General features: G+C 50.1%; 11 protein-coding genes across 11 annotated transcripts; 5 read left to right on the forward strand and 6 right to left on the reverse strand.

The window, feature by feature from the left end:
- Nucleotides 1-460: 460 nt before the first annotated feature.
- MIND_00969600 (Zn(2)-C6 fungal-type domain-containing protein) lies at nt 461-890 on the reverse strand (the record flags this gene model as incomplete). Its single annotated transcript, XM_037366308.1, has 5 exons — nt 461-479; nt 538-601; nt 650-667; nt 732-831; nt 876-890. The coding sequence occupies 5 exons, from the start codon at nt 888-890 to the stop codon at nt 461-463; spliced, it is 216 nt and encodes a 71-aa protein (XP_037217720.1).
- Nucleotides 891-2542: 1652 nt separating this feature from the next.
- Nucleotides 2543-4683, reverse strand: MIND_00969700 (Zn(2)-C6 fungal-type domain-containing protein; the record flags this gene model as incomplete). Its single annotated transcript, XM_037366309.1, has 4 exons — nt 2543-2711; nt 2759-2869; nt 2917-3167; nt 3217-4683. The coding sequence occupies 4 exons, from the start codon at nt 4681-4683 to the stop codon at nt 2543-2545; spliced, it is 1998 nt and encodes a 665-aa protein (XP_037217721.1).
- Nucleotides 4684-5178: 495 nt separating this feature from the next.
- On the forward strand, nt 5179-6378 carry MIND_00969800 (uncharacterized protein; the record flags this gene model as incomplete). The annotated part of the gene is made up of 2 exons (XM_037366310.1): nt 5179-5383; nt 5429-6378. The coding sequence occupies 2 exons, from the start codon at nt 5179-5181 to the stop codon at nt 6376-6378; spliced, it is 1155 nt and encodes a 384-aa protein (XP_037217722.1).
- Nucleotides 6379-6463: 85 nt separating this feature from the next.
- MIND_00969900 (Cytochrome P450) lies at nt 6464-9847 on the reverse strand (the record flags this gene model as incomplete). The annotated part of the gene is made up of 17 exons (XM_037366311.1): nt 9592-9847; nt 9070-9541; nt 8612-8756; nt 8484-8555; nt 8324-8438; nt 8235-8272; nt 8173-8184; nt 8060-8125; nt 7907-8012; nt 7702-7850; nt 7448-7652; nt 7360-7399; nt 7044-7313; nt 6905-6991; nt 6759-6856; nt 6685-6706; nt 6464-6632 (listed from the first exon to the last, which is right to left on the reverse strand). The coding sequence occupies exons 1-17, from the start codon at nt 9797-9799 to the stop codon at nt 6464-6466; spliced, it is 2274 nt and encodes a 757-aa protein (XP_037217723.1). The 5' UTR covers nt 9800-9847.
- MIND_00970000 (uncharacterized protein) lies at nt 9829-10867 on the forward strand (the record flags this gene model as incomplete). Its single annotated transcript, XM_037366312.1, has 4 exons — nt 9829-9922; nt 9970-10322; nt 10380-10776; nt 10833-10867. 4 exons carry the CDS (start codon nt 9829-9831, stop codon nt 10865-10867), a joined length of 879 nt encoding a protein of 292 aa, XP_037217724.1.
- A 1504-nt stretch (nt 10868-12371) lies between these two features.
- MIND_00970100 (uncharacterized protein) lies at nt 12372-13208 on the reverse strand. Its single transcript, XM_037366313.1, has 3 exons — nt 12914-13208; nt 12562-12866; nt 12372-12516 (listed from the first exon to the last, which is right to left on the reverse strand). The coding sequence occupies exons 1-3, from the start codon at nt 13080-13082 to the stop codon at nt 12493-12495; spliced, it is 498 nt and encodes a 165-aa protein (XP_037217725.1). The 5' UTR covers nt 13083-13208; the 3' UTR covers nt 12372-12492.
- Nucleotides 13209-13437: 229 nt separating this feature from the next.
- On the reverse strand, nt 13438-15418 carry MIND_00970200 (uncharacterized protein; the record flags this gene model as incomplete). The annotated part of the gene is made up of 13 exons (XM_037366314.1): nt 13438-13515; nt 13567-13864; nt 13911-14029; nt 14082-14206; nt 14254-14319; nt 14377-14473; nt 14527-14681; nt 14737-14755; nt 14809-14827; nt 14874-15098; nt 15154-15179; nt 15232-15346; nt 15393-15418. The coding sequence occupies 13 exons, from the start codon at nt 15416-15418 to the stop codon at nt 13438-13440; spliced, it is 1368 nt and encodes a 455-aa protein (XP_037217726.1).
- A 553-nt stretch (nt 15419-15971) lies between these two features.
- On the forward strand, nt 15972-17384 carry MIND_00970300 (RNase III domain-containing protein; the record flags this gene model as incomplete). Its single annotated transcript, XM_037366315.1, has 9 exons — nt 15972-16000; nt 16056-16112; nt 16172-16250; nt 16308-16321; nt 16370-16468; nt 16515-16559; nt 16610-17049; nt 17098-17285; nt 17340-17384. The coding sequence occupies 9 exons, from the start codon at nt 15972-15974 to the stop codon at nt 17382-17384; spliced, it is 996 nt and encodes a 331-aa protein (XP_037217727.1).
- A 641-nt stretch (nt 17385-18025) lies between these two features.
- MIND_00970400 (uncharacterized protein) lies at nt 18026-23596 on the forward strand (the record flags this gene model as incomplete). The annotated part of the gene is made up of 28 exons (XM_037366316.1): nt 18026-18105; nt 18156-18399; nt 18447-18677; nt 18722-18900; nt 18946-19189; nt 19235-19353; nt 19403-19750; nt 19802-20216; nt 20262-20552; nt 20603-20690; nt 20743-20811; nt 20866-21164; nt 21219-21260; nt 21310-21443; nt 21491-21504; nt 21555-21719; nt 21769-21797; nt 21844-21912; nt 21962-22155; nt 22202-22291; nt 22341-22401; nt 22452-22612; nt 22663-22743; nt 22793-22921; nt 22966-23152; nt 23204-23277; nt 23327-23415; nt 23460-23596. The coding sequence occupies 28 exons, from the start codon at nt 18026-18028 to the stop codon at nt 23594-23596; spliced, it is 4263 nt and encodes a 1420-aa protein (XP_037217728.1).
- A 1214-nt stretch (nt 23597-24810) lies between these two features.
- On the forward strand, nt 24811-25250 carry MIND_00970500 (uncharacterized protein; the record flags this gene model as incomplete). The annotated part of the gene is made up of 2 exons (XM_037366317.1): nt 24811-24968; nt 25016-25250. The coding sequence occupies 2 exons, from the start codon at nt 24811-24813 to the stop codon at nt 25248-25250; spliced, it is 393 nt and encodes a 130-aa protein (XP_037217729.1).
- A 154-nt stretch (nt 25251-25404) lies between these two features.
- MIND_00970600 (uncharacterized protein) lies at nt 25405-27640 on the reverse strand (the record flags this gene model as incomplete). The annotated part of the gene is made up of 8 exons (XM_037366318.1): nt 25405-25460; nt 25577-26053; nt 26100-26658; nt 26708-27194; nt 27248-27332; nt 27382-27477; nt 27518-27566; nt 27611-27640. 8 exons carry the CDS (start codon nt 27638-27640, stop codon nt 25405-25407), a joined length of 1839 nt encoding a protein of 612 aa, XP_037217730.1.
- Nucleotides 27641-27956: the final 316 nt, after the last annotated feature.

Raw genomic sequence — 27956 nt, forward strand, 5'->3', positions numbered from 1 at the left:
GGTCACGTTACTGATTGATGGGTCGGATGCGGCGATTTGAACGCGTCTCATGGACGACTAGCTCTCAGCCGATTTCGAGCCACGCAACGCTACTAAGAGGGGGCCAAATACACTCAATCCTGTTACGTATCACCTGCCGCAGACTAAGTACCGGTACGCATGCAGGCTGCTAGTGCGTTGTAGACACTGGCTGCACTGCCAGTGGCACTGACAATCAAAAAAAAGATGAAGTGAGAGCGTAATATGTAAGCTCAATGGCAAGGTCAAGCAATTTAGGGCCGCATCTGCACTCGGAAGATCCCTGTCCTGGGGCCATCGCGGAAGAAGACAAAAGAAAACCAGCGAAATAGATGCTCGCGGATACTAGTATATTGGGAGAAGTTAAGTTCTACAAAGTGAAATCTATGGTCCGAGTCGTTCTGGCTAGGAATTGAGGCCCTTACAGGCAATCGCAAGGTTTCTATTTGGTGGTCTGAGAGCTGTTTCGGTTGGGAGACGTCAGAAAGCGGGGATTGATGGGAGGAGATGAACGCTAACACTGGGATGTAGTTGCAAGCACAGTTACGACGGGCGCAGTTGGTACACTGAGGGCGGAGGCCGTCTATTCGAGCATGAGATAAAACAGCACCATTTACGTTGTCCCACGCACCACACTTGAGCTTGCGGGCTGGAGGTAATTAGTTGTCAGACTCAGTGACTCGGCTCTGCAAAGCAAGATCGAGCCTACGTACCTCGACAGAATTGGCAAGCCATCGGGGTTCGACGAGAGGTGCGTGGCCCATCAAGAGGATCATAATAGTACCCGACGCCTTGGCCGTTGTTGTTGTTGGTCTGGAAGATAATCAAGTCACGTCAAGGCGCCGTAGACGACGAACAGTGGTAGCAGACATGATTTTCTTGGACGGAGGAGTTGTTGGAGAGTGTAGAAGAGATGAAGGCTCGAGATTGAGTTGTCATTCAATTCACGCTGGGCTTATAAACGTCGCGGAAGCGCCTACCTCCCCAAAAAGGTTTCTCGACGTGCAATAATCGAGTCTTGAAAACCCTCCCGGGAAAGGCTATGGGGGCTCCATGCGCCTGCTGTCGCAGCGCCGTTTGCATGTGGCTTCGAACCCTGACTCTGCAAATGCAGCCCACATCGCTGTTCGTCCATTTTGTTTGTTTGTTACCAAACCACACACCCATCAATAGTTGCCTTCGTCCGAACCGGACTTCCAAAGTCGCGCACTCGTCCCATCGCCAAAGCGCTTCTCTTCCTCGTGTGCCCAACGCCATCCTCGTTCGCTTTATTCCGAAAATACGAAAAGCAAATCACTCACCTAACCTGCCTTCCCGAGTCTCACGAAATAACCTTCGGGCTATACCCTAGACCTGATCCGTTCAATTTTGCTCGCTGACAAGGATGCTCTACTTACTCTTCAATGCGCGCTTCAGCAACGAGGACAGACTCAACTTGGACCTTCAGTGTGAACCCGACTCCAACTCTGTAACACATCGTTGGCGGACCCCCCGGAATAGATGAAATGACTCTGGGCGTTTTGTTGGTTGACACGCCCCATGCCAAAGAAAATTTTATTGCGCATGTTTTCCATTCGAAAAGTTGAGCACCAGGATGCGCGGCTTGTTCCCCACCGCTTGATAATTGATGTCAAACGACTCGGTGATGTTCCGGTTCAACTTCAAGTTCATCCGTATAGGCGCACCGCCGGGCGACCAAAGCAGCCGTCTAGTTGGTGGATCGGTCGTGAGGAAGGGGCCCAAAACTTCGCTCAACGAAAGCATCAATATGAACAACTTGAAGACAAGCCAGAACGGGAAACATACCATCGCGGGTAAGCGACGTTGAACACTTTGCCTGGAAAGGGAAGGTTGGGCACCCTGATTAATTCGTTCGCATGTCTTTGCGACCCTGAAGTGTCAAGACTCCAATCAAAAAGCCATTATGACGCAGCCATAATGTTGAATCTGTTTGCTTCGTTTCTGCATTTTACTCGAGACGAATGCCAGGAAAATTCATACTCCGAATGTCTGGCGGACTGCATGGGCCATATCGCCTGGTTTGGTTTGCAGTTGCGCGGGAACGTCGACGAGTTTTTGGACTTTGGCTGGGTACTGAGCCGCCCATGACGATAAGACTGAATTATTCGTGGCCCTGAAGGGACGCCGAAGCGCATGAAGCACTCCTTCTGTTTAGAAAAGGGGCACGCAGGGTTCTTTGTTGATATGGGTCATTGATTTGAAGGTATCGCGCAAATCGACTTTCGAAGTGGCCCACCGGCATTTTACAGCATACAAGACGCGTTTCACTTCCTTTAACGCCACATATAAAATGCTTGCACTCTGGTTGGCGTACGCTGATTTCGGACAGTAAAACGAGTCTGGGTGCGCCGGCAGAAAGTGCACAACAGATTTTTTGTGGCTTTTTGTTTGCTGGGAGAAGTATTGTCGTCTAGCACACATCAGCGGAGGCGGGAGAAGGTGAATGGTAGCAATGCGAAAACGTTAACGACGTGGAAACTGTGGACGGGACGGTGCTGCCTGCTTATGGCCCAATGCCCCAGACTTCCAACCCTACACACTCAAACTTTATGGTGGCCTTCCCGCCTTGTGATGCCCCAGGCGAGCAGAGCGGCTCGTTGTTGAATGTCGGACAGTGCGCGGAGGTCCCATCGAGTAGTGAGTCGTCAAGGTAAAGACCATAATGGCCCTCTCTGGAGCGGGTTATTAGTATTAAACAAAGAGATAATAGGTTGCTCACCCTCCACCAAATGAGATGAATCCCTCCTCACAGAACGCTACATATTCGTTCTTGCCCGTCCATTTGAATACATCGAACTTCCCCGTGGATGATAAATATCGCCAGAGAAAGCTATGGCAGTGGTCAAATGGGGTCTTTGGTGAAAGAAGGCCACGTACGACTCCCCACCGCCATAGTATCCACCTCCAGCGCTCCGTCGAAGTCCTTCGGGGACCCAAGCGCCAAATATGGCACCATCAGAGTCTTGAATCACTAACAGTCCCCCTTTAGGCTGAGGCGTCCTGGACGTCGCTGGCTGTGGCGTAGAGCGCGAATAGAGGGTCTTGAGAGAGATACCATGTTGATCGAGTGAGTAGAGGAGCGTCCACTTATGTGGCAAACGCAGTAATGCGGAAAGGTGGGGATGAATCTAAAATGTCAGTTGTAAAGTTAAACGGTTGCCGCGATGGAGCACATACCATCGCGACCAGTTCGTTTGTTAACACCACCGTAGTCAATGCCTTCCTGCCCTCAAGACTAATCGAAAGTGTCATCTTCTTCTCCAGTAGCACACCAACGCCTTCCTTCGCCTTGGAGATAGTCCCGTTACTTAAGTGGCTGCTACTAGGATTACGACTCGGCCCGCCGACGCGCGTTGCGTTTCCTTTGCCGTCCAAAATAAGGATATCTTCATCATCATCCCAATCAAGTTGGGTTGAAGGGGTCTCTGAGGAGTGACCCAGCTCGTGTTCCAGCGCGTGCGAAAAGCCCTTATCCCAATCGTAGGCATCTCCACGAAAACCAGGAGCACCGCTGAAAGGCACATGTGAGTTGTTTGTGTGTGATGGCGCAAACGGAGTAAAATGAGACAAATCGGGCACTGGAGCTTTCGGTAGCGTGGGATGGGAATGTGAGGACAGAACTAATGAGTTGGCCAGCGAAGATGAGGGGGACGGGGAGTTGGAGGAGGTGGTGGAAGATGTATGATGATGCGATGGAGGTAATAGGTTGGGGTTGGGTACAGCGGCAGCTGGAGGTGAAAGTGTCGTTGGAAGAAAAGAGGTAACCCATTTAGCACCGGCTGATTTGGACAGGGACGAAGCAAGAGCGGCATAGCTCCCGCTTCTGGTGGGCGTCGGTAGCGGCATTTTACTTGATTGCCGGTGGTCGAACCCAGGTGCATCCTCCCAACTTAGTTTGGAAGCTAATGGTGGAGCCAATGTCCGTGCAGTCGTCAGGGTAGGCGAAAGCGTTGGAGATAGAATGGAAGATGACGAATGTGACGATGATCGTCGATGTGGGATCGACTTTGGTGGGGTTTGACTTTGTGGAGAGGTAAAAAAGTCAAAGTCAAGGTCAGAAAGCGACTCGGTCATCCACTTGTTTGGCTTTTGAGAGGGCAGGATGTCGTCTGGCTCATCAGCCAATCCTGGTGAGGAAGATGTTTGAGGCTGCGTCGCAGCACTACTAGACTGCGGTGATGACTGCTCCATATCGTTCAACCAATACATCGGTTCATCCTCGTGCATCAACAACTCGTCCAGTAGTCCGCGATTTGTCTCCGCCCTGTCCTTGACGCTCTGAGAAAACTTTTCGAATCCCGTTGATGGTCCAGGCCCTGATGACTCTGTTTCAATCGGTGTGAATGGGTTGAATTCAACGAGTGATGTGGAGAGGGGGTCCTCATCAGCGGAAACCGAAACAAATGAGCCAAAGTCTGAGTCTGGAGAGGCGGTCACGGGCTGGGAAGACGGCAAAGGCGGGACGAAGAGTGGGGCCAGACTTGGAACTGGCGAAGCGCGCGGTGTTGGCGGTAAAAACAGATTAGCGAACTTGTCCAACGCTTCCTCGGCCTCGCGATTCTTCTGACTGTTTATATTTGAGGCGGGGAAAGATATATGTGTGGGTACGAGGGCGGGAAACGCATCAAGAGATGGTTCCGTCATAGCCTTGAGCGGTTACTTCCTTCAAACACACATTGTAGAGAGGTTCGACTGGGGCAGATTTCAACACGCACCGAGAATTATTTCTCTTTCTTCAATGCAATTGGCAGAAGCCGTTGTCGCCACCGCCAATGGTTTGATGCGGAAAGCAATTGCCCGAAATCTTTAGGCCATGAGCAGGCTCCAGTACGCCTTTGAGGATAGAATGGCCAACCGGACGTGAATCGTCAATGGAAGGGTCCAAACGTTGTTACAAGCTTGTCAAGGATCGTCGGGATTGTCGTCAATAAGGTGCTCTTCGGAACAGCGCTGGTAGAATGGCTACCGCTCCTAGACCGCATATTATTCCAAGGAGAAAAGACTTGTAGTGTTGGACTGACAAACTTCGTTCGTTGGTTCTCGGGAAGAAGTGGTGATCTCACGTGGCTTCCCATCACTCTCAGAGTCTCTCTCTCTCTTTTCATCCACATCCTACCCCTCAAGTTGCGGCAACAGAATATGCTACCCTTCCTCTTTCGTTTTGCGACCGTCATTACCGCCACAATATTCTATCTCTACATGAAGCTCCGCTCGATTCTCACTTGCTCGCGCCGAAAGACTCGCAAAATTGCTGCTCCCACCGACGTTGAAGGTCGAATGATTGTCTCTCGCCAAGACTCTGACGAGGAGAAGTATGAGATACCAACCTTTCACGAACCTTTGGGTAGGTCTCGCCGTGTCTGTTCTGACCGTAATTCATGAAGCAAAGAGGCGAAATCCGCTGCCTGTAATCCCAATTCAATCAGCCGACAGGCTTCTTCTATACACGTCCATCCATTCGAACATATCATCCATCCTCAAACCCACCAATCTCTCAGTTCCATCAGCAACACTCACGGGCAAGGGATCGACCAAGCTCGACTTTTCTCCCCTCACAGACACCAGTCGCTCAAGCGCATCCAACCATCTACCAACCTCCGTTTCGAGTCGTGTTTCAGCTCACCGGATGGTGGCAGACGAGAAACAGCCCCGGCATCGGCAAGTTGGTATGCAGACAAAGAAAACAAGCTGGTAGAAGTGCGAAGATGGAGCAAAGGTGTGCAAAGCAAGAGAATGTCACTTCCAATCCAGCAAACAACTCAGCAAACCTCCGCTCGTCCAATATCTGCCCCAGCAAGTCTAGACACCCACCTTGTCCCCGTCGCACCAACTTTTGACCAAGCTCCTAATTTGTCGTTCACAGTCTCCAACTTCGTCGACGTCTACACCAGTATGGACCGCGTTGCCCGAAATGAGAGCGTCGAAGAATATGATATGACTATGATTGCTCTCTCTGACGATCGCGAGCTCTCGATGCAATCCGACCGGACCTTCGCCGTCGATACACCCTCGGAGATGATGAATCACGTCGGCAAATCAACATCCTCTCTTTCTCAAGAATCGGAATGCGACTCCGAGCTCGCATACCTCCAGCTATCCGCCTCCAATTCGTCGCTGGTTCTATCAGACTCTTCCTGCGACACACTTCCTTTCAGTCTCTCGCTATCTTTGAAGTTGAACCGTCAGTCTGACGGGTCGCTGGGTGAAGTGCTTGATGCCTGGGAAGAAATGCTACAAAGCCCCAAGTGGTTGTCGCTAGTTGATCTAGAAGGGGCCGCAGCGAGAAGGGAGGAAGAGCAGAGGTCATTAACGTTTGGTCACGCGACGAATAAGCTGTAAAAGTTTGGATATCATTGTACGAATAGCCACTGTCTCCTAGGCCTCTAACCCGTCCATCCCATAACAAAGTTGCATAGAAGGTGCTTCAAGAGTTGTATGGTTTGATTCGCAGAGGCATTTGCGGTCCTTGAGCGCGCTGACTAAGCACCAAAGGCCTGGCCAACGCCAACGCAGTCGTCTTGCCGACATCCTCCTTCGGCACCGACAACTCAAATTCAAAGGCCAACAAAATCGTGAAAATGAGTGCTTTAATCCTGTAAAACAACGGCTGAGAAAAAGAGGGTACGAAGAAGGGAAAGAGCGGACTCAGCAAGTGCGAAACGGTAGCCTGGGGGGACTCGTTAAGAACCCAAGTTACGCGAAATGTAAGGAATGCATACCGATACACCCGTGTGGACCGGCCCAGAAAACGAGATTGTTTGCGTAGACACCTGGAATGCCATTCGCTGCGTCAGGAATAGCAGCCCATCGTTCAGGTCTATCAGATGGAGTCAACCCTGAAGTGTTTATTAAGGGTGGACCTCACTTGAACTCAAGCGCATCATCGCCCCACAGTGCTTTGTCCGTGTTTACATGAGATACGGGGACGTACACTCGTTGACCCTTCTTCACACTGGGAAACTATCAGCCTTTTTGAATGGATGTCGAAGCAGGAAACAACAGACGGCAGTGCTTCGAATATCCTCCCCCGTTGGTCTATAAAAGGTGTGCTCAAGGGAATTAAATCGTCCGAATAGGCCATCCGCCAACTGTAAGAGACAGGAGAGTGGAGGCGCATAGTTTCTCTTATGACGGATTCAAGATAGGGGAGTCCGTTTAACTCGTCCATTGTAGGTTGTGATGTTCGCGCTGAGAGACCTTGCAGCTCTTCACGCAGTTTCTTTTGGATTTCAGGGTATGCCGCAAGAACATACCACAACCAAGACATGCCAATACTTGATAGAATGAGTCAAGGAAAGGTATCGGACGGACAAAGCAAACCTTGAGGATTCTGTTGCGCCGGTTATGAGTGCAGGAATCTCTGCAGAGTAGATTCAGTAAATGGGAGCAAAACAAAATGTGAATTTACGACAAACAACTTCGTGGTCGCTGAACCGTCGGTCTTCTGCTGCATCAATGCCAAGATTCGCTTTGATAAGAACAGACAATAGGTCCTTGGATGTGTGTTTCTCCGAACTGGAACGAATGAGTTCCTTGCGCTCTTCCATAATCTTAGTGGCAATCGCAAACATGCTTTCTCGAGCCGCGTCGAATTGCTTTCCACCTGGAAGCCGCTGGGTAAAAGCTCAACCGCTATATCTTTTGCGAGATTGGGATGCTTACAATCCAACGCAAGATAGGAAAGTTGTCCTGTGCAGAGCGGAAAACGTAATGGTAGAAGTAGTTAGGGGAATGGAGCATGGCTTTAATGGCCACATAAAACTCGTTTGTTTCGCCCGTGCCGTCCAACAAATGAAAGTTGTAATCGAAACCTTGGTGATGGTCAACACACAACTCATTGGCCAGGACACATAATGCTCAGGCTCACCGGCTTGCCCCACGACATCGGTCGCAAACCTCCGCATCCAAGGATAGACATCGATCACGACGCCTGCCTTCCCTTGAGTAACCTGCTCTGTCCATAGATCGCGAAGCTGGAATAGCGTTGGCATTAAACCTGACCAACCAATTGGGACTTAACCTGTGCAGCCTTGTCAAGGAAGACAGTGTTGAGCTGTCGTATTTGCGACATACTGAATATAGGCGTCTACCTGCGGAGTTGTCTCGGATTTCCATGATGAAGAACGGACAGACCAGTATTTTCCGCTGTATGTCAAGTTGTTGAGCAGATAATGTTTAAAGCTGCAAGGACGCACATGACGCTCGTGTTCCTCGCCTTCTAACGAGTTTACGCCTTCCGACGTCTTTTAGCATCTTTGAGTGGTGGAAGAATAGTACGACGCACTGACTCCGGTATATCGTTCCGCATTCTCACGAAAACTGGGGGATTTTTGGTAAATCTCAGTCTTGAAAAGGATGTGGGTCAAAGCCCGAGTATCCGTCGTATAAAGTTGAGAGAACTAGAGAATGCTGAGATTGGGAAGTATACAGCGAACGCTACGCACGCTAAAGAGGCTTCTGAATTTGAAGATACGACCGTAGGCAGTATGCCACGAGTTGAGCGTCTGGGGGTCATCCTACAATTGTCAGCATGCACATCCACCAACTTGGAAAGATGAATAATTCTTGTTACCCGCATTTCTCTGAAGTTGCCCCAGAAAAGACTAGGATTATGGGGTCCCGGAATATCGCATGTGGGCCATAATGCCTCCTTCAACATGCTACCCAGTCGGTAGACGGCATAAGCACCACTGGCAAAGACAAAAGAACGGGTGACGCTAAGAGCCATAAGTTGGACCGTAAGCAAAGATTAGCATGTAGACTATGTACCTGGGCTGGAATCAGAGTGAGCTGAACCGAACCAAGCCCCCATCTCCTTCGAGCGCCTTGCAGTCGGTTGCGGGGGACTTCTGTTGATCGTACCAATAGTTCTTCTTGATTTTCTCCCGCAGTCATCAGACTGCAAGATCAGCTATGAGGTGGTGGTTACTTTCGGGCTTCGATATTATTATTTGTCACGTGTGACAACTCCCAAATCCGAGTCAACCACCTTGAGAGATCTACATCGGCACAGTGCCATTGGACCTATACAATGCCCGAATCGGCTCCCATTCAGCCCAGTTATCCTCCATCTCGCCATACATCTGCGCCCAATCAACACAAACATGCGTCGCTCCTTCCCGTTCGGTCAAATCATTCTCAAAGTCTCGTGTCAGCAGATCAGCGGGTTCAAGAGTGAGATTGGGGTTGCAAAGGATGTACTGGCGAAGATAGTTGAGGCAGTGGTGGAGATGACCCACTGCCATCGGACTGTTAGCTCCGTCGAGAACGACGCGGATAACATGGAGACAGTGCAGCTCATGCCACATTGCGACTGCAAAACCCCGATATTCAGAGCCGAGGCGGACGTAGTCGAAGCCTTTGGGACTGTTTGACACCCACTCTGCCAGAGCCTCTGGCCCAAAGACGGCATAGTGGCGAGACTCCTCCATGGTCATCGCGACTGAGGCGAGAGGCCCCCGCTGAGGAACGAAAAATTCAGGAAAGTCGTTTCCAACATATGCTGTAACTTTTGAGTATTGTACTGACACTCTATCCTCATAGTCAACGTACAATAGGTCGTGACGGGTTCCTTGGGTTGCCAAAGATGTAAACTGAGCAAGGTGTTGCCGATGGTGAGCACCACAGCTAGACTTGCCAGTACTGAAGTTGGGTTCAGACGTAGCTGAGATGGAAAGTGCATTGAAGATAGCATTCTGAATCCCACCGCACTTTGAGATCTGAACCGAACCAAACTGTGACAACAGCAGCGCTGATGCATCTTTTGGATTCCGTTGACTTCGCTCCGCCATGTCGTTCTACACCCCCCTGCCTCAAGATGAGGAGTTGGACAAACCCCGAGACTCTATCATCCTTTGCGAGTGCAAGCAGACGAAAAGCGATGGTGATTACCACAGTTCTTTCCGTCCTGGTCTCTCAGCTGGCATCTAGGTAGCTATTGGACTGGAAAGCCCGCGCGTTGGGCGGTGCTCGCTTTCATAGCGTCAATAACGTGCACTTTACTCAACTTATCCTTCCTCCTACTCCAAAAAGAGAATCTTTCCAATAACATCAAGAGCTCGCGTATTCGTCTCGAAAATCCAAGCTCATATATCGGCCTCGACAAAGTCGTCCACAACACCACATCCCCTCCCGTCCCACCCAAACCAATATCAGCCTGGCCTGACTTCGCGGAACAAATAGCTGAATCATCACCTAGCATGGTGTTGCACCAAGTAGATCGCCATTTTACGTACTTCGGGACAGCTTATCCGACCGACAGGAAATTTCGGATAGCGCTGGACGTGTGTTCTTTCTTTCTCTCTTCAAATTTCAAGTCTGACTATGTACATATATCAAAGGTGTCTACAGTCGTCCAATTTCGTGTGCGCGATTTCGGCATGGAGAAATGCACCCTGACATTGTCAATGGGAATCGCGCCGCCACCGACAAGCGGGCATCACCACGGTCGGTCACTTTCTGAATCTGCAATGGCCACAGGGTCCATTGATGTTTGGCAACTCGACCAAGCCCATCGTCTTGATCCGGAACACCTCTCGTGGAACAACCGGCCTTCACGTCGACATCTTTTTGCGACTTGGGACCTTGCCGAGATGCAGGGCCAACCGACAGCGTCGTTCCGAACTACCGAGTTTTTGTGTCCCAGCACGGAAATTCTTACATTTGAGTTGGCCTGCGCTGCCGGAAATCCAAGCTGTCATCTCGAATTCGCCCAGCCCAGAGAGCAGCCGCACTCAGGTATGCGTTCCGCTTCCATCCCGGCTTCCACTTGGATCTGAGTTTTTGAATTCCAGCCCTGTTTTTGATCCAACGCTCCTCGTTGTATTAACTTCAAGTTAAGATGAGCTTATTGCCTTTCGTCTGTTGTCTTGAGCCACCAATGTACTTTGTCACCTCGCTATGTCTTCGGTCTGCAGTCGGACGTCGCCACGCTCCACGAATCTCAAGTACAAACGTCTCGATATCAGTGGTTTCACATGAACGTTCATTGGTCCTAAGTTATCGAAGCTTCAAGACGCCAATGTTCTATCATGGTGACTTATTGAGAAGCGTGGGCCGGACTGCAATGCCTAGCGCGAATTGATATTGACTCCATGTCGAAGTTATCAAACCAGGGTCATGATCACTGGTAAAAGGTTCTCCACAACAACAATTTTCAACTTTAAAACACAACTACAACAACAAGAGCTCAAGTCTAACCAACCAAATCAAGCATTCTTCAAGATGATACAAAACATGTGCATGTCATTCTGGGCACAGCACTGAAAGCTGTAGTCAGTACTCGGGCTTGATTGAATCTAAGGGGACTGCGGCTACCTGTCGTGCCACTGCTTGCTCAGAGGCAACGCGACTCGCCGTCGAAACCACCATCAACCTCAGCTAGTAGACAAGACGAGTTAGCATCAAGTTGACAACGACAATGGCATATACTGACTGCGGCGGACATCGCAGGGGGTGCGCTGCTCGACAACAAGGGCGTTGGCGGCAAGAACGACGGTGAAGAGGGCGATGATGGTGGAAAAGAACTTCATTGTTGGACAGGAGAAGTGGGTAAGCGAGCAGCGGATGGCAGACAGAGAAGAACTCTGAGGCTTCATTCAGGGCTGAACTGGTCTTTTATACGCGTTCGACCCCCTCAGCTTTGATCAAGCGAGAGTCGGACAAACCGAGTTCCCGGTTCGTTCTGGATCCATTTTTGAAAGCAAGCAAACCGCATTCTCTACTGGACTTCGAGGTATACCCACTCCGCGTGGTGCTATCAGTGCGTTCCCCAGCTTCCCAAAAGAGAAAGTATATATTCTTAAATGAATCATCAAGGGACTAAACCGTGGGAATCCGGCTGTTGCGGGGTTCCTCGGAGCGCTTCGACGGTTATCTTGCGCGGTTATTTGTCAGATGATCAGAAGATCTCTTTGAACAGCTTTGAACCCGCTTGTGATCAGTTGCAAGTCTGTTTAGGGCAGAAGCAAATCACGGCGCGTAACAACATATACCACGGTCCAACTTCAAGAAGTCTCCCGTCAATCGCCGCATTCCCGCAAACATTGAACCAGTCGAACGTCGGAGCATCGCAGTAACAGGCCTCTAGATTGGCTGGGCTTGGCGCGAGGGAGAGTCGATATCTCAACTGCGATTCAAGTTTGATGATGCCAGACTTGCAACCTTCTGAAGCGCTATGAACATTGACACGAGCGCCGCTTATGCCGGAATTCGAGTCGCAGAAGGAACCTAGAGCGGTATAATCTCAGGCCTTTTGCCTGCGATGCGGAACTGAATCAAGTTCAAGTTAGCTATCCTGAAACTATCAGAAGCTCATCTGGCCTCTACACTGATTATATTGACAAGTTTTCGTCGACCCGCGCATACACTATCCTCCAATCGCGACAAGTCATCTCACTCCATTGATCAACCGCATGAGGGCCATCAGGATCTTGTAAAGGTTCAAGATGAAGGTCAGCGCGACATAGCAGTGTCTGTCTGTACAAAGTCTTCAGTGGCCGACTTTCTCGGGAGAACACAAACAAGGCAGTGGGCCTGAACGAACCGAAGATAATTCAAACAATGCCGCCCGAGAGCGTCGTACGAGTGATCCTTTGACTTCACAGCAAGGTGCATTCGTCGAATAATATCGAGACATTTGAGCTGGTGGAACAGCGAGAGCAAATATGGGCTTTTCTCTGCCCCAACGTAGACGATGCCGTTGTTGGGCGTAAGGCTCGCCCATTGCGCATCGGCAAGACTGTCGTTTAGCTGGTAGTTCACTGTGTCTTCCACCGACATTTGCACAAGAGGGAGGGCTCCGATGTCCCACACTGGTGAAGTACCCGCTGTAACTGTTTAGGAGTCTTCGAGAAGCGAATCTACTGGTGCTCACGATAGAGTTGGACTGCCCGAGGAGTGGCAGGATGCAGGTAGCGGCCCAAATTTATTGTCGTCTGGATGAGGGCGAGTACAATGACCAACCCAAAGCTGCAGAGTACAAAGCCATTGATAAACCGAGCCGTGGTGGATTGCAGGCGCACTCGGTCGACACTGGCAGGCATTGGCGTCGAGCGAAGGTGGGGGATTCCAACTTCAAGTTGGAGAATGGCGGCGGCGGCCCGGGACCCGGGTAGGCTCACTCGGTATTTTCCCCAGTGCGCCACGCAGATTTCCACGTTGCGAATGTATTGCAGGCAAACACCAATCGGGTGGCGCTTTGAATAGCACTTAATTGGCACAGGAAGAGACTTCTAAATGATCTGCAACGAGCGCTTGATGTTCATAATTAGCTCGGGCATCAAATGTCGATCCGACGACGAAGGCAAACACTGATGCGCGCGCCGATCGTGTGATGACATCATGCGACACGCAAGAAGTTGATTGGTTTATATTTAAAAATATGGCTCAGCTGACTATCTACTCATCGTAGGCCACTTTGAATGCACCCTCCACATCAGCGATGATATCCGCAGCACTCTCGATACCGACGGAGAACTAGACATTAATTTAGTCTTCGCAAGAGTGCACATGGCCGAGAAACCATACCCTGATGGTGTCCTCAGTGATTCCTGTTAATTCACGCTCCTCTGGCGAAAGCTGCGACTGAATAGTCACGAAGGGCGCGATGACGAGCGTCTTCGTGTCTCCAAGGTTGGCAAGGTGTGACGCTAGCTTAAGGTTGTCGATGATTTTCTTGACTTTTTCAAACCCGCCTTCGACACGGAAGGTGAGCATGCCGCCAAACGCTCCCGAGCGCAATGTGCTTTGGGCTAGTTGATGAGACGGGTGAGACGGCAGTCCGAGGTATGTTACAGAGGTAACTTTAGGATGACCCTCGAGCCATCTGAAGAAGATGAGCGAAAAAGTCGTTTGAATCAGCGAAAACCCACTTGGCAAGGGCAAGAGCATTGTCACAATGGCGTTGGGCCCGCAAACTAAGTGTCTCGATGCCTTGAAGCACATTGAAAGCAGCCTGAGCGCTCAGACACGGGCCAAAATCACGCAAACTCTATCGATGAAATTTATTTGACGGATCTGGGCAAAGTTGGGGACAGGCTGACCTCGATGCGGACTTGAATGGCAAAGCCAAATGGGTAGAATATCGTGCCAAGGGATGCACCTCCGTACGCAGGAGAAGGACCCGTTAGATTCGGGAACTTGTCAGAGTTACGCCAGTCAAAACGGCCTAATGAAGGTTTCCAGTTTCGGGTCATTCAATCCTGATTCACAAACCTGAGTCAACGATAACACCAGCCATAGTTGTGCCATGACCGCCAATCCACTTCGTTGCGCTGTGTACTACCAACGGAAGTTAAAACTCTCGATGTACAAAAGAGAGAGCCTGAGAGCACCAACCTATAATGTCTGCACCAAGCGAAATTGGCCGAACCAGATAGCCACCCATGCCAAGGGTGTTATCAACCACCAGCGGAATACCCTTGTCGTGTGCGACCTAATCCATGCTGGCTTCAATACAGTAATAAGAATGGAGAGTGCAAATGGTACCTTGGAGAGGGCGGCAATGTCAAGCAGAACGGTATCCGAGTTGGAGATGGTTTCGATGAAGATACATTTGGTTTTGTCGTCGATGGCAGCAGCAAAGTCGGCTGGGTCTTCCGATTTGACGAATTTCGTTTCAATCCCAAGACGCTTGAACGTGACTGCAAACGGTCGTTCAGTTCCTCAATCGATTCGCGGTGCAGGAGTGTGGACAACCTTTGAACTGATTATAGGTCTAAAGTCAAAGGTAAGTACGTGCTCGACGGCTCTTGAGGGGAAAGAACGCACTCCTCCATACAAACGCGCCCTTGAAATATTTAGAATGTAAAAGCGAGCGCGGGCGTTGAACATACGAGGCGACAATATTATCCCCCGCCCCGGCCAGCGAAGTAATCGTCAGTGCAGTTGCAGCTTGTCCAGATGCGGTAGCGACAGCAGCCATCCCGCCTTCCAGCGCTGCAACCCGTTTTTCCAATACGTCCTCCAGAGCATTTACTTGAGCAACACGCAGGAGAGCGCGAGAGAAACAACATACCACCGTTGGATTCGCCACTCGCGAGTAAATGTTTCCAAACTCTCTAATTTTACTCAGTTGAAGCCCGATGTTCTCGATGAGTCGAAAGGACAGCGTACTGGAGTGCATTCAGTCTCTGTGCGTGCTGTCGAAACCGTTAGTGATGAGAAAAATCACGATGAGAGCCTATGTTTAACCTCGACACTGTTGAATTTGAACGATGTGGACTGGTATATGGGGACAGCAGCCGCATTCGTTGCGGAATCGCCGCTGAAGCCAGCATGTAGTTGGAGGGTCTCGAAGTCAGGTTCTCTGTGGAGAAATTAAGCCAGAAAGACGAATGCTATCCAGTACACACCTGTAGTATGGATTGGGTGCCGCCATGGATTCGAACAAGAGGAGTTAGCGCTGGGGAGGCCATGTCTCAAACTTAAGGACTGTTTGACAGGCGAATACCGAAGCAAGCCAGCTCATCAGATTCGTGTGAAATCGGGCAGGGTCTTTCCTTCCACCCGCTTTTTTTCGGCAAGTTCCCCCCGTTTGTATCCGTGGCTTCTTGCGTTGGCAGATGCAATGATGAACTTACTGTGCCTCTTGGAGCGGAACTACAACCACATGTCAGTTTCGCCGAATCTCGCACTAACAGAAATGATATCTAAGTATACTCGCCTTCTGATATTCACCCGCAGACAGTTCCTCTGATTGCTAACTTGAAGGAAGGAAGCTTCAAGCAGCCAACAAAATTCACCAATACCGACAACGCAAACTGAGATTGCAGAGATTGATCTGTCAATGGCAAATGTTTTGGTTCTAGTGACTCAATCAAGTCTCTCAGACGGTGAAACGCGTGTTTCTACCCGGGCGCAGACAAGTGGATATAAACCTTGACCACGGGACTTGACTCGCTGGTATCGACTCCTTCCCCGTAGTTTCGATAATGGCCTCCCCAGACGCAATCCCTGTTGGGTGAGCTACCCTACTGGTTACGAAGTCCAATTGCCAACACGACTTACGCGTCTAGTTTCTCCTTGGCCTCCCTCATGGGCCCCGGTTGGTGGGGATATGCCCTCAATTTGACGCAAGTTGTTTTTCTTCCTTGTTGCAGAAAGAGTTTTGACTGGGCATTTTGTCCTACAGAATGTTCGGCGCGAGTCTGATACAAGCACTCAACTACTTCCGCGCCGCGACCAACGACCGGTTAATTGTCAAGCTTAGTGTGCGTTCTTGTCAATTCCCCTCAGGCTTTTTCCCGTAGTTTAACAACACTTTCTAGGCATTAGCAATGATGTGCGCCGGCGTTCTTGAACCCTGCTCTTTCACTCACATTCAAATTAGTGTCATGGATATCGCTTCAAGCGCCCTTATTATGTCGATTTTCTGGGACGATCTCATTTTGCACTACGGTGGTCTTGCCCAGTACTTGGTCACCAACAAGTAGATATTCCCCCAAATCCATTAGCCATGCTGACTTGGTCTTGAGGCAAATTTCTGCGGAGTGTTACATTTCTGGCTTCATTGCTTTCTTGTAAGTCGTAACTTGACGTTTTACGCTCGAGTTCCAACTTAGAATCATAGGGCCCAAATGTACTTTGTTCACCAGATCTACTACGTCAAGCCCAACGGTCTGCTCCCGAAGATTGCACTCGGCGCTATTGTCGGCCTCGCTTTTATTGGCTTGACCTTCTCGATGGGTTGCGCTACGGTCATGCTCCTCAACCCTACCGCGCCTCACTACAGCCACAAACTCGAGATTGTATTCGGCGGTTCGAAAGGCGCCAACGCTCTTTGTGACATTATCGCGACGTTCATGCTTTGCAAGTATCTCTCGAATTCTAAAGGCTCGATCAAATCGACGGCTGATCTCCTCGATGCGCTCACGACGATTTTCATGAACCGTGGTGCCGCAGTCATGATCATCCAAGTTTTCACCTTCGTCATGTTCTTTGCCTTCGAGAACCCCCAGTATTGGCTTGCTCCTCATATGCTCCTCACCAAGCTCTATGTCAACACTTTCTGTGCGCTTTTCTTGAGCGTTTCGTGATTGCTGCTGAGCATTTGTTTAGTCGCCATTCTCAACTCGCGTGTGTACCTGCGCGAGAAATACCTCGGCGGGAGCTACACTGTCTCGTCCTTTGGCATGTCCACTACAGCCAATTCTGGGGGCCATGGTACGACTGGGCCCGAGAAGGCGTCGTATGCCTACCCAGAGCCGATGGCTTTCGCCCCCAATCCGAATGGTGGCATTGCGATGGTACGCTCTTCAAACTGCATTATTGCTCTGCTAGTTGCTCATTTTGTGCTTCAGACCCGAGAAGTCCACGTCAAAGGGGACGACGCCAGCTCCGTTTAACTCCGTCACTCCCCGTCGTTACATCCGACCTAGCGCTCTTTTGCATCTTACCACTCTTTCTGTCCTGTTAAGCATACGCGAAGCCCCTTATTTATCTATGTATTTGCTGCTGTAGATACGCATACACACCTCTGTCGTACTGTACCTGGAAGAGTACCAAATGCTTGTCTGAAAGGGTGGATGTTGAGAATCATGACATTTACACATCACCGCCATCTGATTATCGGCCACGGATGCTATTGATGCATCCACGCCAATCGAAGCTCTATCTTACGCCTATTCTCAGCCTAAGTACATGCGTCGCCGAGGGCAGAGCCACCCGAGCGACATATAATATTAGACTACCAAATTTCCACTCACTTGATGATCTGTTATTTCGAAACCCGGATGGTGGAGTATCGGGAAGCGCGGAGACGGGGGTTACCTTCCAAGATGCAAGCACATGATGTCCCCTGCGGCCGAGTTCGAAGCGCCGTTATCGCAGCGCAAACGGCTCCAATAGCGCGGGATTCTTCATCATCGAAGTCACGCTCCGTTTGTCACGGTTTTGTTCTCTCCAATCAGTTTGGCTCGGTTCGCGTGGATACTGTGCTGGATGAGAATGCAGGGTCAGCGCTCAGAGCCTGCCTCGCGCCTCCACTATGGCCTGCTCTCAGGACAAGTCCTTTGGCCCTGCTTCAACCTGCCGCGACCTTGACTTCAGCCTTTACTTTGAACAGACGTGTGTAGCCCTCCCATCAGCTAAACAACTCTCGCTCATTCGTCACTCAGAATCCTTTCACTGTCCCCGGATGTCGTCTTCATCGTGCTTTGCGTCCTTCGGCTCGCATACCTAAGCACACAATCCCGCAAAGTAGCGTCGTCTGCGTGGAGTTATACCCTGTTGGCGCTGAAATGCGTTGCAACTTGCTTCGTGTTGGGCACCACGATCGCATTTCTTGTATTGGCGCGCCATAAACAAATCCTTTCCGCATCGCTCAGCTTGGCTGCGCCCATCGTCCAAATCCTCAGTGTTGTGCGTTGTTGATCACCCTTCCAACTCTCCGTTCAACTCTTTTATAGGCCATTTTGCTTTTAGTCGTGGTCGTCGAACATTTCAAGGCAATCACACCCAGCACACTCATTATCGTCTACACATTCGTTAAAGGCCTTTTCAGCGCGGCTATAATGCGGTCCGCGTTGCGAATTGCCGACCCACACACGACCATAGTTCTTCTGGCCCTCGTTACGGCGTCGTACTTCACCGTTTGTCTTGCCGAAATTCTTGGGAAAGGAAGAGCTGTTGTGGGCAAAGTGCGTGTTTCCTTGCTAATTTTTCAAGACTGAATGGTCAACAGGACGTTACCCAAGTTTCTGCCACCAGCTTCGTATCCCGAACTATGTTCCATTGGTTACTGCCCCTCCTGTGGACTGGACGCGAAAAGAAGTTGACCATTGCTGATTGTGGGTCAATACCATCGGAGATGGGGGCCTATGAGAGTACAGAACCTCTTAGGGAGGTTCTACTATCTACTCCGTCAGTATCATACTTGATGTCTTATGCTTACCTCACAAATCCTAGACGCACTGGAAAATACTACCTCGTTCGAGCATCTTTCAAGGCCTTGCCCCTTTTGTTCCTCTCGCCCATCCCTCCCAGAATTCTTCTGATTCTTGCGACCTTTGCTCAGCCGCTCCTCATTACCCGCATGATCACGTATATTTCTGACAATTCACAATCATCCGAGCGTGGTTGGGCCTTGGTTGGTGGGTTTATAGCAACCTATGCGCTCATTTTCCTCATGACATCGATATATTGGGAGAAGGTATGATCACGTGACCCCGAAAAAGAATGTGTTGATGATTTCAAGGTCTTCGACTCGACTGTCCGTTATCGTGGGGCCTTAGTTGGCAACATCTACAGCAAAACGCTGCGACTTTCATCTGCTTCATCTCGGGAAGTTGGCGGCGGTGTAGCGAGCACATACATGTTTGTTATGCCTGTCCTCATTGCGCGTGGATTTATGTCTTTAATCTAGGTCCGTGGATGTCGAACGTGTCTCCCTTGGACTCGAAACGATGCACGAGATGTGGGCGGCCGCCGTCCAAATTGTACTCGCTGTTGCTCTACTGTGGTCTGAGGCAACTTGGCCTGCGATTCTACCACTCGTCATTACTGTTATGCTCGTCACCACAGCTGGGCGCTTTAGCAAGGGTGTTGGTGCCGCTCAGAAACAGTGGCTTGGATCAACGGACAAGCGGGTCAAATTCCTCACATCGGTCTTCCAAAACTTTCTGCCGATGAAGCTTTCACATTATGAGGACGCTGTATCTCAACGCGCAGAGTATCTACGTGCTCAAGAAATGAAGGGCGCCAGTAAATTCTAGTAAGTCTAGTACTTCGTCATGCATTGTGTAGGTCTGATGTTATACCCAAGTGCCAATATCTCTTTCACTGGCGCCTTGACCTCGACTTCTTGGGCCGCTTGCACCCTTGTGGTGCTTGGCCCATATGCGGCACTCGCTGCTCATGGTCATTCTGCTCTCGATCCAAGTCGTCTCTTCACAATCGTCAGCATCGTCAATATCATGTCCCCACCATTGACCCTGCTGGGAAGCGGTTTGCCTCAAATGCTTGCTGCATGGACATCGTTCCAGAGGATCCAGAAATACTTGCTTCTCGATGAGCGCGATATCGCTCCGAGTGAGGCGAAGGATCCGGAAAGGACGAGCACTTTTACCCTCCAAGACGCGTCATTTTCGTGGGCTGCAGACAAAGATACATTCCTTGGCCCCCTAACGACGACCTTGTATCAAGAACAACTTAATGTTTGCGTTGGCCCTGTCGCTTCGGTGTGTACTTCGATGTCTCAATGATCTATCTTCTGACGGACATAGGGTAAAACATTGTTCTTGCTCTCACTCCTGCACGAAGCCCACCTCTCTGGTGGAACTTTATATACGCCAGGCTTGCATAAACGCGTCGCCTTCTCGGCCCAAGACCCGCTTATCATCCCTGGGACCCTTCGCGAAAATATCCTCTTCGGCAATGATTTTGAACAGAACTGGTACGACACTGTAATCGAGGCCTGCGCGTTAGCTCCGGATCTGGAGAGACTAAATGGCGGTGATGGTGTTTATCTGGGCGAGAAAGGCGCAAGTCTGAGTGGTGGGCAGCGACAACGCGTGGTATGGCTACTTGATAAATAATCTCACCAACTCATTTTTTTATTTGGCAGTCACTGGCACGAGCTGTGTATTCTCGAGCACCATGGACTTTCCTGGATGATCCGTTCAGCTCCCTTGATTCTCATACTGAACGACATAGTATATACATGTCTTTGCGTCTGGAACACATCCGTTGACTAATACCTCCCAGTCTTCCACGCGCTTTTCGGGCAAAACGGGCTACTGAGGCAGAAAAGCGTGCTTCTTGTAACTCACAATAGTGCGTCTTACCCGTTCTCTGCTGTATTGTCGTTGGTTGATGCCATACCTGCAGGTCTGCATCTAAGCAGCGCCGATTTCGTGCTTGTGTTCGATGCTGGCAAAATTCAGTACCAAGGGTCTCTCGATGAAGTTATAGCATCTGGCTATCAGTACACTCGCGTCAACATCGACAACTCTCCCACACTCGTGCCTGAAACTACCGTCAAAGAGAAGACGGATCCCGCACCGCCCAAGGGTCACGTTGCGCAAAAGGAGCCACCCGAGAAACCTATTGCGCAGTCCTCGCTTGGATGGACGCCCTACATATTTTACATGCAGATGGCGGGCTGGACAGGCTCGTTCGCTGTGGTGGTGAGTATATTGCAATCGGCCTTTCTGGCATGCAACCGCTAACATAGTCCACAGTTTTTCCTGGCAGCAACAGGCTTGACTCGACTTGGCTTATTCGTTCGTTTTGTGTTCTTTGATTCTTCATGTTTTGACCATGACGTCTTAGATTTATCAACAACAATGGTCAGATAGTGGGGGTCGACATGTTGGTGCATGGATCGGCGGTTATGCCGGACTTGTGGTGGTTTACTTCATCGCAGTTGGCGGTGGAATGTGGGGATACACCCTCGTTATCAGCAGGTAGACAATTCAAATATCTGTTGCTACCATAAACTGACATTTTGCAGGCACCTTGGACACAGTGCGATAGCCCTGTTTTCTCACCGATCTCTAATTTAATGCAACATCCAGGAATTCACGCAACCGAGCTCAATGGAGTGCTTGGCACAGTCCCTACATTCATGACAACCACGACGCCTGGCCGCATCGTCAATCGGTTTTCTCAGGACATCTTTATGAGCGACTTGGAGATCCCGTGGAACGTGACCAATGTCATCATGCCTGCAGTCGTTCTCGGTGAGTTTGAAGCTTTTAGTTGGCTCAATCTCATTTTCATCCCTTATAGTGGGTTTTGTTGTCTTTTTGTGCATACCGGTAAGGGCTTTTGATCGGTTGTTGACATGCACTCAAGTTGAATTAGACACCGTGGCTGGCATTGACGATACCATTCATTGGTGGGCTATACTACCTGATGATTTCGTTCTATATCGCAAGTACCTTGAATTTCCCGATGACCACAGCTGAATTGGGGTCCTCAGAGAACTTCCAAGCAATTTCAAGCGCTCGGGGCAGCTAGCAAATCACCTCTATACACCCAGTTCTCCACAACTATTTCTGGGATCGTCACTATTCGTGCCCTCTGCGCTGAGGCCTACTTCCAGAAGCAGAACGACGGTATCCTGGACCAAAGTCAAATTCCATTTTTCTATCGATTTGCGGGTGTGCGATTCTTGTGAGCATATTTAGACTGCTATATCTTTGGGCTAAACCACGGGTAGGCGAACCTTTTTGTCCTTCATTTCGTTCTTGATCGCGACGGGTCTTTCCGTTCTCGCTATCGGACTCCGGCACTCAACAAATCCCTCTACGTTTGTGTAATGTTGTTGGTTGCACAACATATTCTCACCACACCTGAAGCTTGGGGTTGGCATTGGCCAGCGTAACCAACATGACTGCGCAACTAAACAACTTACTTTTGGTAGTTTTTTTACGCAGAGCTAAGCTTGTCTGACGCAGTTCCTTCTGTAGAATCTGACTGGTCTCGAGAATGCTTCAGTGGCACTCTCCCGGATCCACGAAATTGCTACTCTTCCAGCCGAGCCTGACCCATTTCACGAGAAAAGCAACAAGTCCGAAACAAAGCCGGAACGTGGAAGGATCGAGTTCAAGAATGTGAGCTTGAAATATGGGTACGATTGATCTCCTTTTGGGCAGCGGAAGTGCTGATTGCGACCGACAGAGATGACCTCCCTCAGGTTGTCAAAGATGTTTCATTCAGAGCTGAGGCTGGGCAGCGTATCGGAATTTGTGGACGGACGGGGTTAGTTTTAGATTGCCTGCTCAGCAGAATACACTAATCGAGAAGATAGATCCGGCAAAAGTAGTTTGCTCATGGCGTTATTCCGTGGCGTCGACTCGTCCTTGCTTGAAGGATCTGTCTTGTTCGATGACGTAGACACGAGGTCGATGTCTTTGGCAACATTACGAAGCGCATTAAGGTATGCTTTTGTTCTTTCCATACTCCTTGCTCATTTCTCCGTAGCCTGGTTTCGCAAAGTCCGCTGATATGGAACGCCCCCTTGAGACACAATTTGGATCCCTACGAAAAGCTGACCGACAAGGATATTTGGCTCTCTCTTGAGCGAGTTGGACTTGCCGACGCCGTCGGGCAACTTCCAAACAAGCTGGAAACGGTGCTCGATGATGGGGGGTCGTTATCGGGTGGTCAGGTAAGTTGAGATCGTCTCATCAGGCATGGAGGATTAATCTTGGTCATTCAGCGCCAACTACTGTGCCTGGCTCGCATATTGCTGAGGGGGGGTAAGGTCATCGCGTTGGACGAGGCGAGCAGCAGGTTTGTTCCTGTCAAACAATTATGTTCTGCTCTCAAATGCTGCCAATAGCTTGGACGTCGATACCGACCGGCGAATGAGGGATATCATTCGCACCGATCTTTCATCGTCGACCATCATTGCCGTCGCACATCGGATCGGTGAGCAGATTGTGCTTGGTGTCACTCTTGTCTGACGAAAGCAGAAACGATTGTTGACTATGACTTGGTGTTGGTGATGGAGAATGGATCGGTGGTGGAGAGAGGGACACCCCAGGCGCTACTGGCTCAAAGGGACAGCCGCTTTTCGGAGTTGGCGAGGAGCCAGGGTGTCGTGTTATGAGCAAGTATTTTTATCGTACAGTACACACGGGAAAGGACCCAGGTGGATCGCGCATTCAGAGCCACGGAGTCAAGAACCGAATTGAATTTGAAAATGGACAAGTTAGGTCTTGTTCGAGTGGCCAAAATAGAAAGGTGCATGCAGTTCATCGACTTTGATTGGGCAGGCAAGGGCGGCCGGGGAGGGTGAGGCAAGATATTCTGTTCGGATGAATCCCCACACAGACTGGGCTTCGGGTGTGGGTCCCTACGAATTGATAACGAAAGCTCGGGATTTGTGGATGCTCGATAGGATGTTCAACTAGGAGGGACGCATGTCTCTCAGTCTGTCGAAGCAGCCTTCTTATACCTACATTATTATTCATGATATCTCCAGAGGGTACGCTGCTCGAAAGAGAACGCTGCGAACCTTCTGCGGAAGATCCTGAACATGAACTTCAAGCTCAAGCCATGGCAAGACAGAATGCTCTTACTTGGCTAGACCAAGCTAGCAGAGTGGTAAAGCTAAGACTTCCAAATGCAAACAACGGTTGACCTGATTTTATGAATGGAAAATAAATTGGTGGGGCGACGGCTATACAGACAGTTGCCTTTCGCGATGGGCAAAGGTGCAGGATCATAAGCAAATGGATTTGTCTTATACGGCACACACATGGTACAGGAAAGGACGCAACGCAACTTGGAGAATTCGTACCAGTCTGCATAAAACAGTCAGTTTTGTGATGAGGAGGAGTGACTTGGATGAGCAAAGAGTCAGGTATCGACGGATATCAACAGGCGCCTCGTTCCCCTCCGCTTTGTACACTGGGAGAGTTTGGGATAAACAAGACATTTATTGTCCGCCCGTCGAAGGTTTTCATCATGGAAGGAAGAGAGAACAGGGCTCACCAGTACAGAAGACGAGATGTAGAGCCGGGTAGCCTATGCGAGAGAAAGTCCCGTCAGCAAACGAATAGAGCCATATGAGGGAAGGAGAAAAAAGAGGTCAGACAAGGCTGAAATCGATTAAGGTATTCCACATGACGGTTCGGAATGTGGTAAAGTATGGTTTATATCGTGTATGCATCATGGTGTGTTTTGGGATGGACGACGAACTCACCATGCGACATGGAGGAGGAAAAAAGATATGTCACCACGTGTCACGACGTGACGCCTTGGCTGACTTATGGCATCTGACATTCAAGTTGCTTACGATCCCTTTCACCACTTCAGATCATGGCGCCAGTAGCTCCCGGCGAGCCCAAGCCCTCCCCGAAGCCCCAGCCCATGGGCGGCAACATGCCGATGATATTCCTCTTCACCACCTGCACGCTTTGCTTCCTGTTCATCCTCTGGCGACGCGCAAGCGCCCTCCGCTCTGTCATTTCTCACCAGTTGCGTTCTTCACCGATCCGTTGCGGCAGCTGACATTGCGCGACAGACTGAAGACGCTCACCAACTCGAGTGGTGCGATACGGCTGAGTGAAGACGGGCCGCCTGCCAGTGCTTTCCTAGAAGATGACTACGACGATGACAATGAGGGGTTGACTTTGGATGTCCAGGTCGATGCTGCTATGGCCGCACGCCCTCGGGAGAGTCAGGCGGCGGCCCTCATGCTGGGGTCCAGCGAAGCGGGCTCACGACCAGTGCCCGAACAACAGGAAGAGACGACTTGAGCATTTGGGTAAGTATATACCTGGTTGTTATGGCCGCTCCTGACCTTTTTGTAGATTTATCTCTATCTGTACTATCACTGTTGTCGCTTCACACTCCTTAGCATTTCAAGTCCCATAACTTACAACTATTCTACAAATATACTGGGACTGTCGGTCATCTATAAATTGCTCGTAATTGTGCTTCAACAGACTCGGCGGATTGTTTGATGTCTGCCGAATTGAATCAGTAACAACGGACAAGGAAAGAGGTGAAAAATCGTGCATTTCGAGGGATCTAGACGGATTTGTCAGCAAGAACGATATCAAAAACATTCAAGAAAACTCACTCTTGCTGAATTCCTTCTGTTGATATTTGTTCGTGAAGCGAATTAAGCTCGGCACAACCAGCTTAACGACATCTTCCCCGATTCCCTCTCTCGCTTCCGGATCGTCTTCCAGCATTTTGGCGGAACGATGGCGTTCAACGACTTCCTCCAAAAGGTCATAGAATTTAGTGAACTTTTCCTTCACCGCTGTTCGTCCGCTGCTGCCTCCACTCTTTCCCGGATCGTCCGTCAGAGTTTGTAGTAATGGCGAGAAATTGGCGTCGAAGTAAGCCGCTTTGGCAGTGCGGAAATTCTGGTTTAGTAGTTCCTGTGTGGGTCGGCTTAGGAAGTCCAGAAGCTCGTCGTGTGCCGGAGACATGACAAGGTTATGTCGAAGATAGCACACGTTGTTGAGGAGGTATATAGACCCATGCGCCGGGCGGCGTTGGGTTCGGGAAATAGTGTTGAGACTGGCAAGAGCAGTAGACACAACATCGTCTAGACCGAGATTAGACCGAATCCCACCAAGGAAAAGACAACACACAAATGAAGTGCTCTAGGATCACTTGCTCATCGCCATCGCCTAATTTAGGGCCTTTCTGGACTTGCACACCCTCTCCCATTTTCCAGTTCCCATCTCCCAGTTGCAACAAAGCAGCGCCAGCGGCACCATGTACTTCTGGCAAGCGATCGAGGTATTTCACCATCGAAACGACAAAGTCGGCAACGATAGTGCTTAGGTCTCCGCCTGGGGCAACTTTGGTCAGAGTTGCCATCTTGATGTCAGCCAAAAACTCAGGGAAGGAACGCAGGCACACGGAACGCAATGTCGTGAGACCGTCTTTGAGCTCGTTCGCTTTCGCGTTCTCTGACCCACGTCGGGTGAGAAGCGTGTCCCATCGCGGTTGGATGGCAAGTAACGCTTCATATGATGCGAGGGCAAGGAACGAGTGTTTGTGGAGAGATTGCTTGATGAAGCCGACAAGAGACGTCAAAGTGTTGCTGAAAAGTGCTAGAATGGGATTGAGAAGAGAGTTGTAGGTGGAGGCGATGACGTTTGGACTGGTGAGAGGGCTCAGCTCCTTCAAGTATCTGTATTCTTCCTTGCAAGGGCTTTAGGAGGAGATTATATGTTGGGGAATGACAACGCACATCTGCAACACTGAGCAACGACTCAACCCAACGACCAAACTCTTTCCCCGCGGTAGTTGCGTCGATCGTGTCTGCTCTGTCAACAACGCGCTTCCCTTGCGCCTCTAGGCATTTTTTGGCCCAAACTCCTCTCATTTCAGCGTATCCTTTCTGAGTGTCCTTTAGAGTTGACATGATGGCAGGCGCTGCAGGATGCGATGGGTGGGAGGCTGGTAGCGGGAGGGTACGTATGAAGGCTACGACCGGCTTGAGGGTGCCGAAGACATTGGAAGAGAATGAGGCGGATGTTATGTCTGCATTGGGTGATGGGGTGGGTCCCGTCGACGCTTCAGCCACTAGTTTGGTGAAGAGCAGGGTAACCTTCTTCGCTCCGGTCTCAACTAAACGCGCAGTATCCAGTAAATCTCGATCCCCAGACTTGAACGCGATCGAAGCATTGAGACGCTCTAGCGCTTCTTGATATACGGTAAATTGACCCGTTTGGGGACTGGTGAGACTTGTAAACAACCGAAGAAAGAATGTGAAGGATAACACACGGACCCGCGCAAAATGAGGGCTTCTTCTGCGGCGATTCCTTCCTGGTTGCTGGCCACCTCATCAATTTTTATGAGAGCTTTCTCGATGTCTGGCAGTTGCGTTCAGAGATATTTGGGAAACGACGGTGAAACACTCACTGCTGGCACGGCGATTGAGGATCTGTGTTGAAGTGTAGAGGGGGAGGATTGATTTTTCGAGCTTTGCAATTCGTGTATCAAAGCTGTTGAGAATTGCTGCAAATGTTAGCAGGTCTAAAGGACGTGGATGGCATACTGGTCATTCGCTGAGATATTTGACGCGTTTTATTGAGATTTTGCTCCAACTAGAGACATCAGCACAAGACGGAGACACACATAGAGAGCCTACAAGCTCAATCTCGGCGGTCTCGTCGTCCATGGTGGTTGTTGAGAGAAGTGATGCGATAAATGACAACTTAATTCAGGCAACTCCTGTTGACTTGTTCTTCACTCACAGCGAAGTCTCTGCCCGGTATATGCGGTCAGAACTCAGTATCTGTCTGACACTCAGGATGGTCGCTCCAATCCGTCGCAGATCGCCGTGTGACTTTCTGTCCAAAGCAACAGGCTGACATCCGTGTGCTCTGTTGACTTGGGGGTCAGTAATAACACTCCGTCATCTCACATTCCTTCCTTCCTTGCCACCTCGACATTAGCCCGAGTCGACTTTTCTGTCTTTGACCTTCCCGTCTTAG

The sequence above is a fragment of the Mycena indigotica genome (assembly GCF_014461135.1).
Source record: "Mycena indigotica strain 171206Taipei chromosome Unknown Mind.scaff0008, whole genome shotgun sequence".
In the NCBI taxonomy this organism is placed as follows: Eukaryota; Fungi; Basidiomycota; class Agaricomycetes; order Agaricales; family Mycenaceae; genus Mycena; species Mycena indigotica.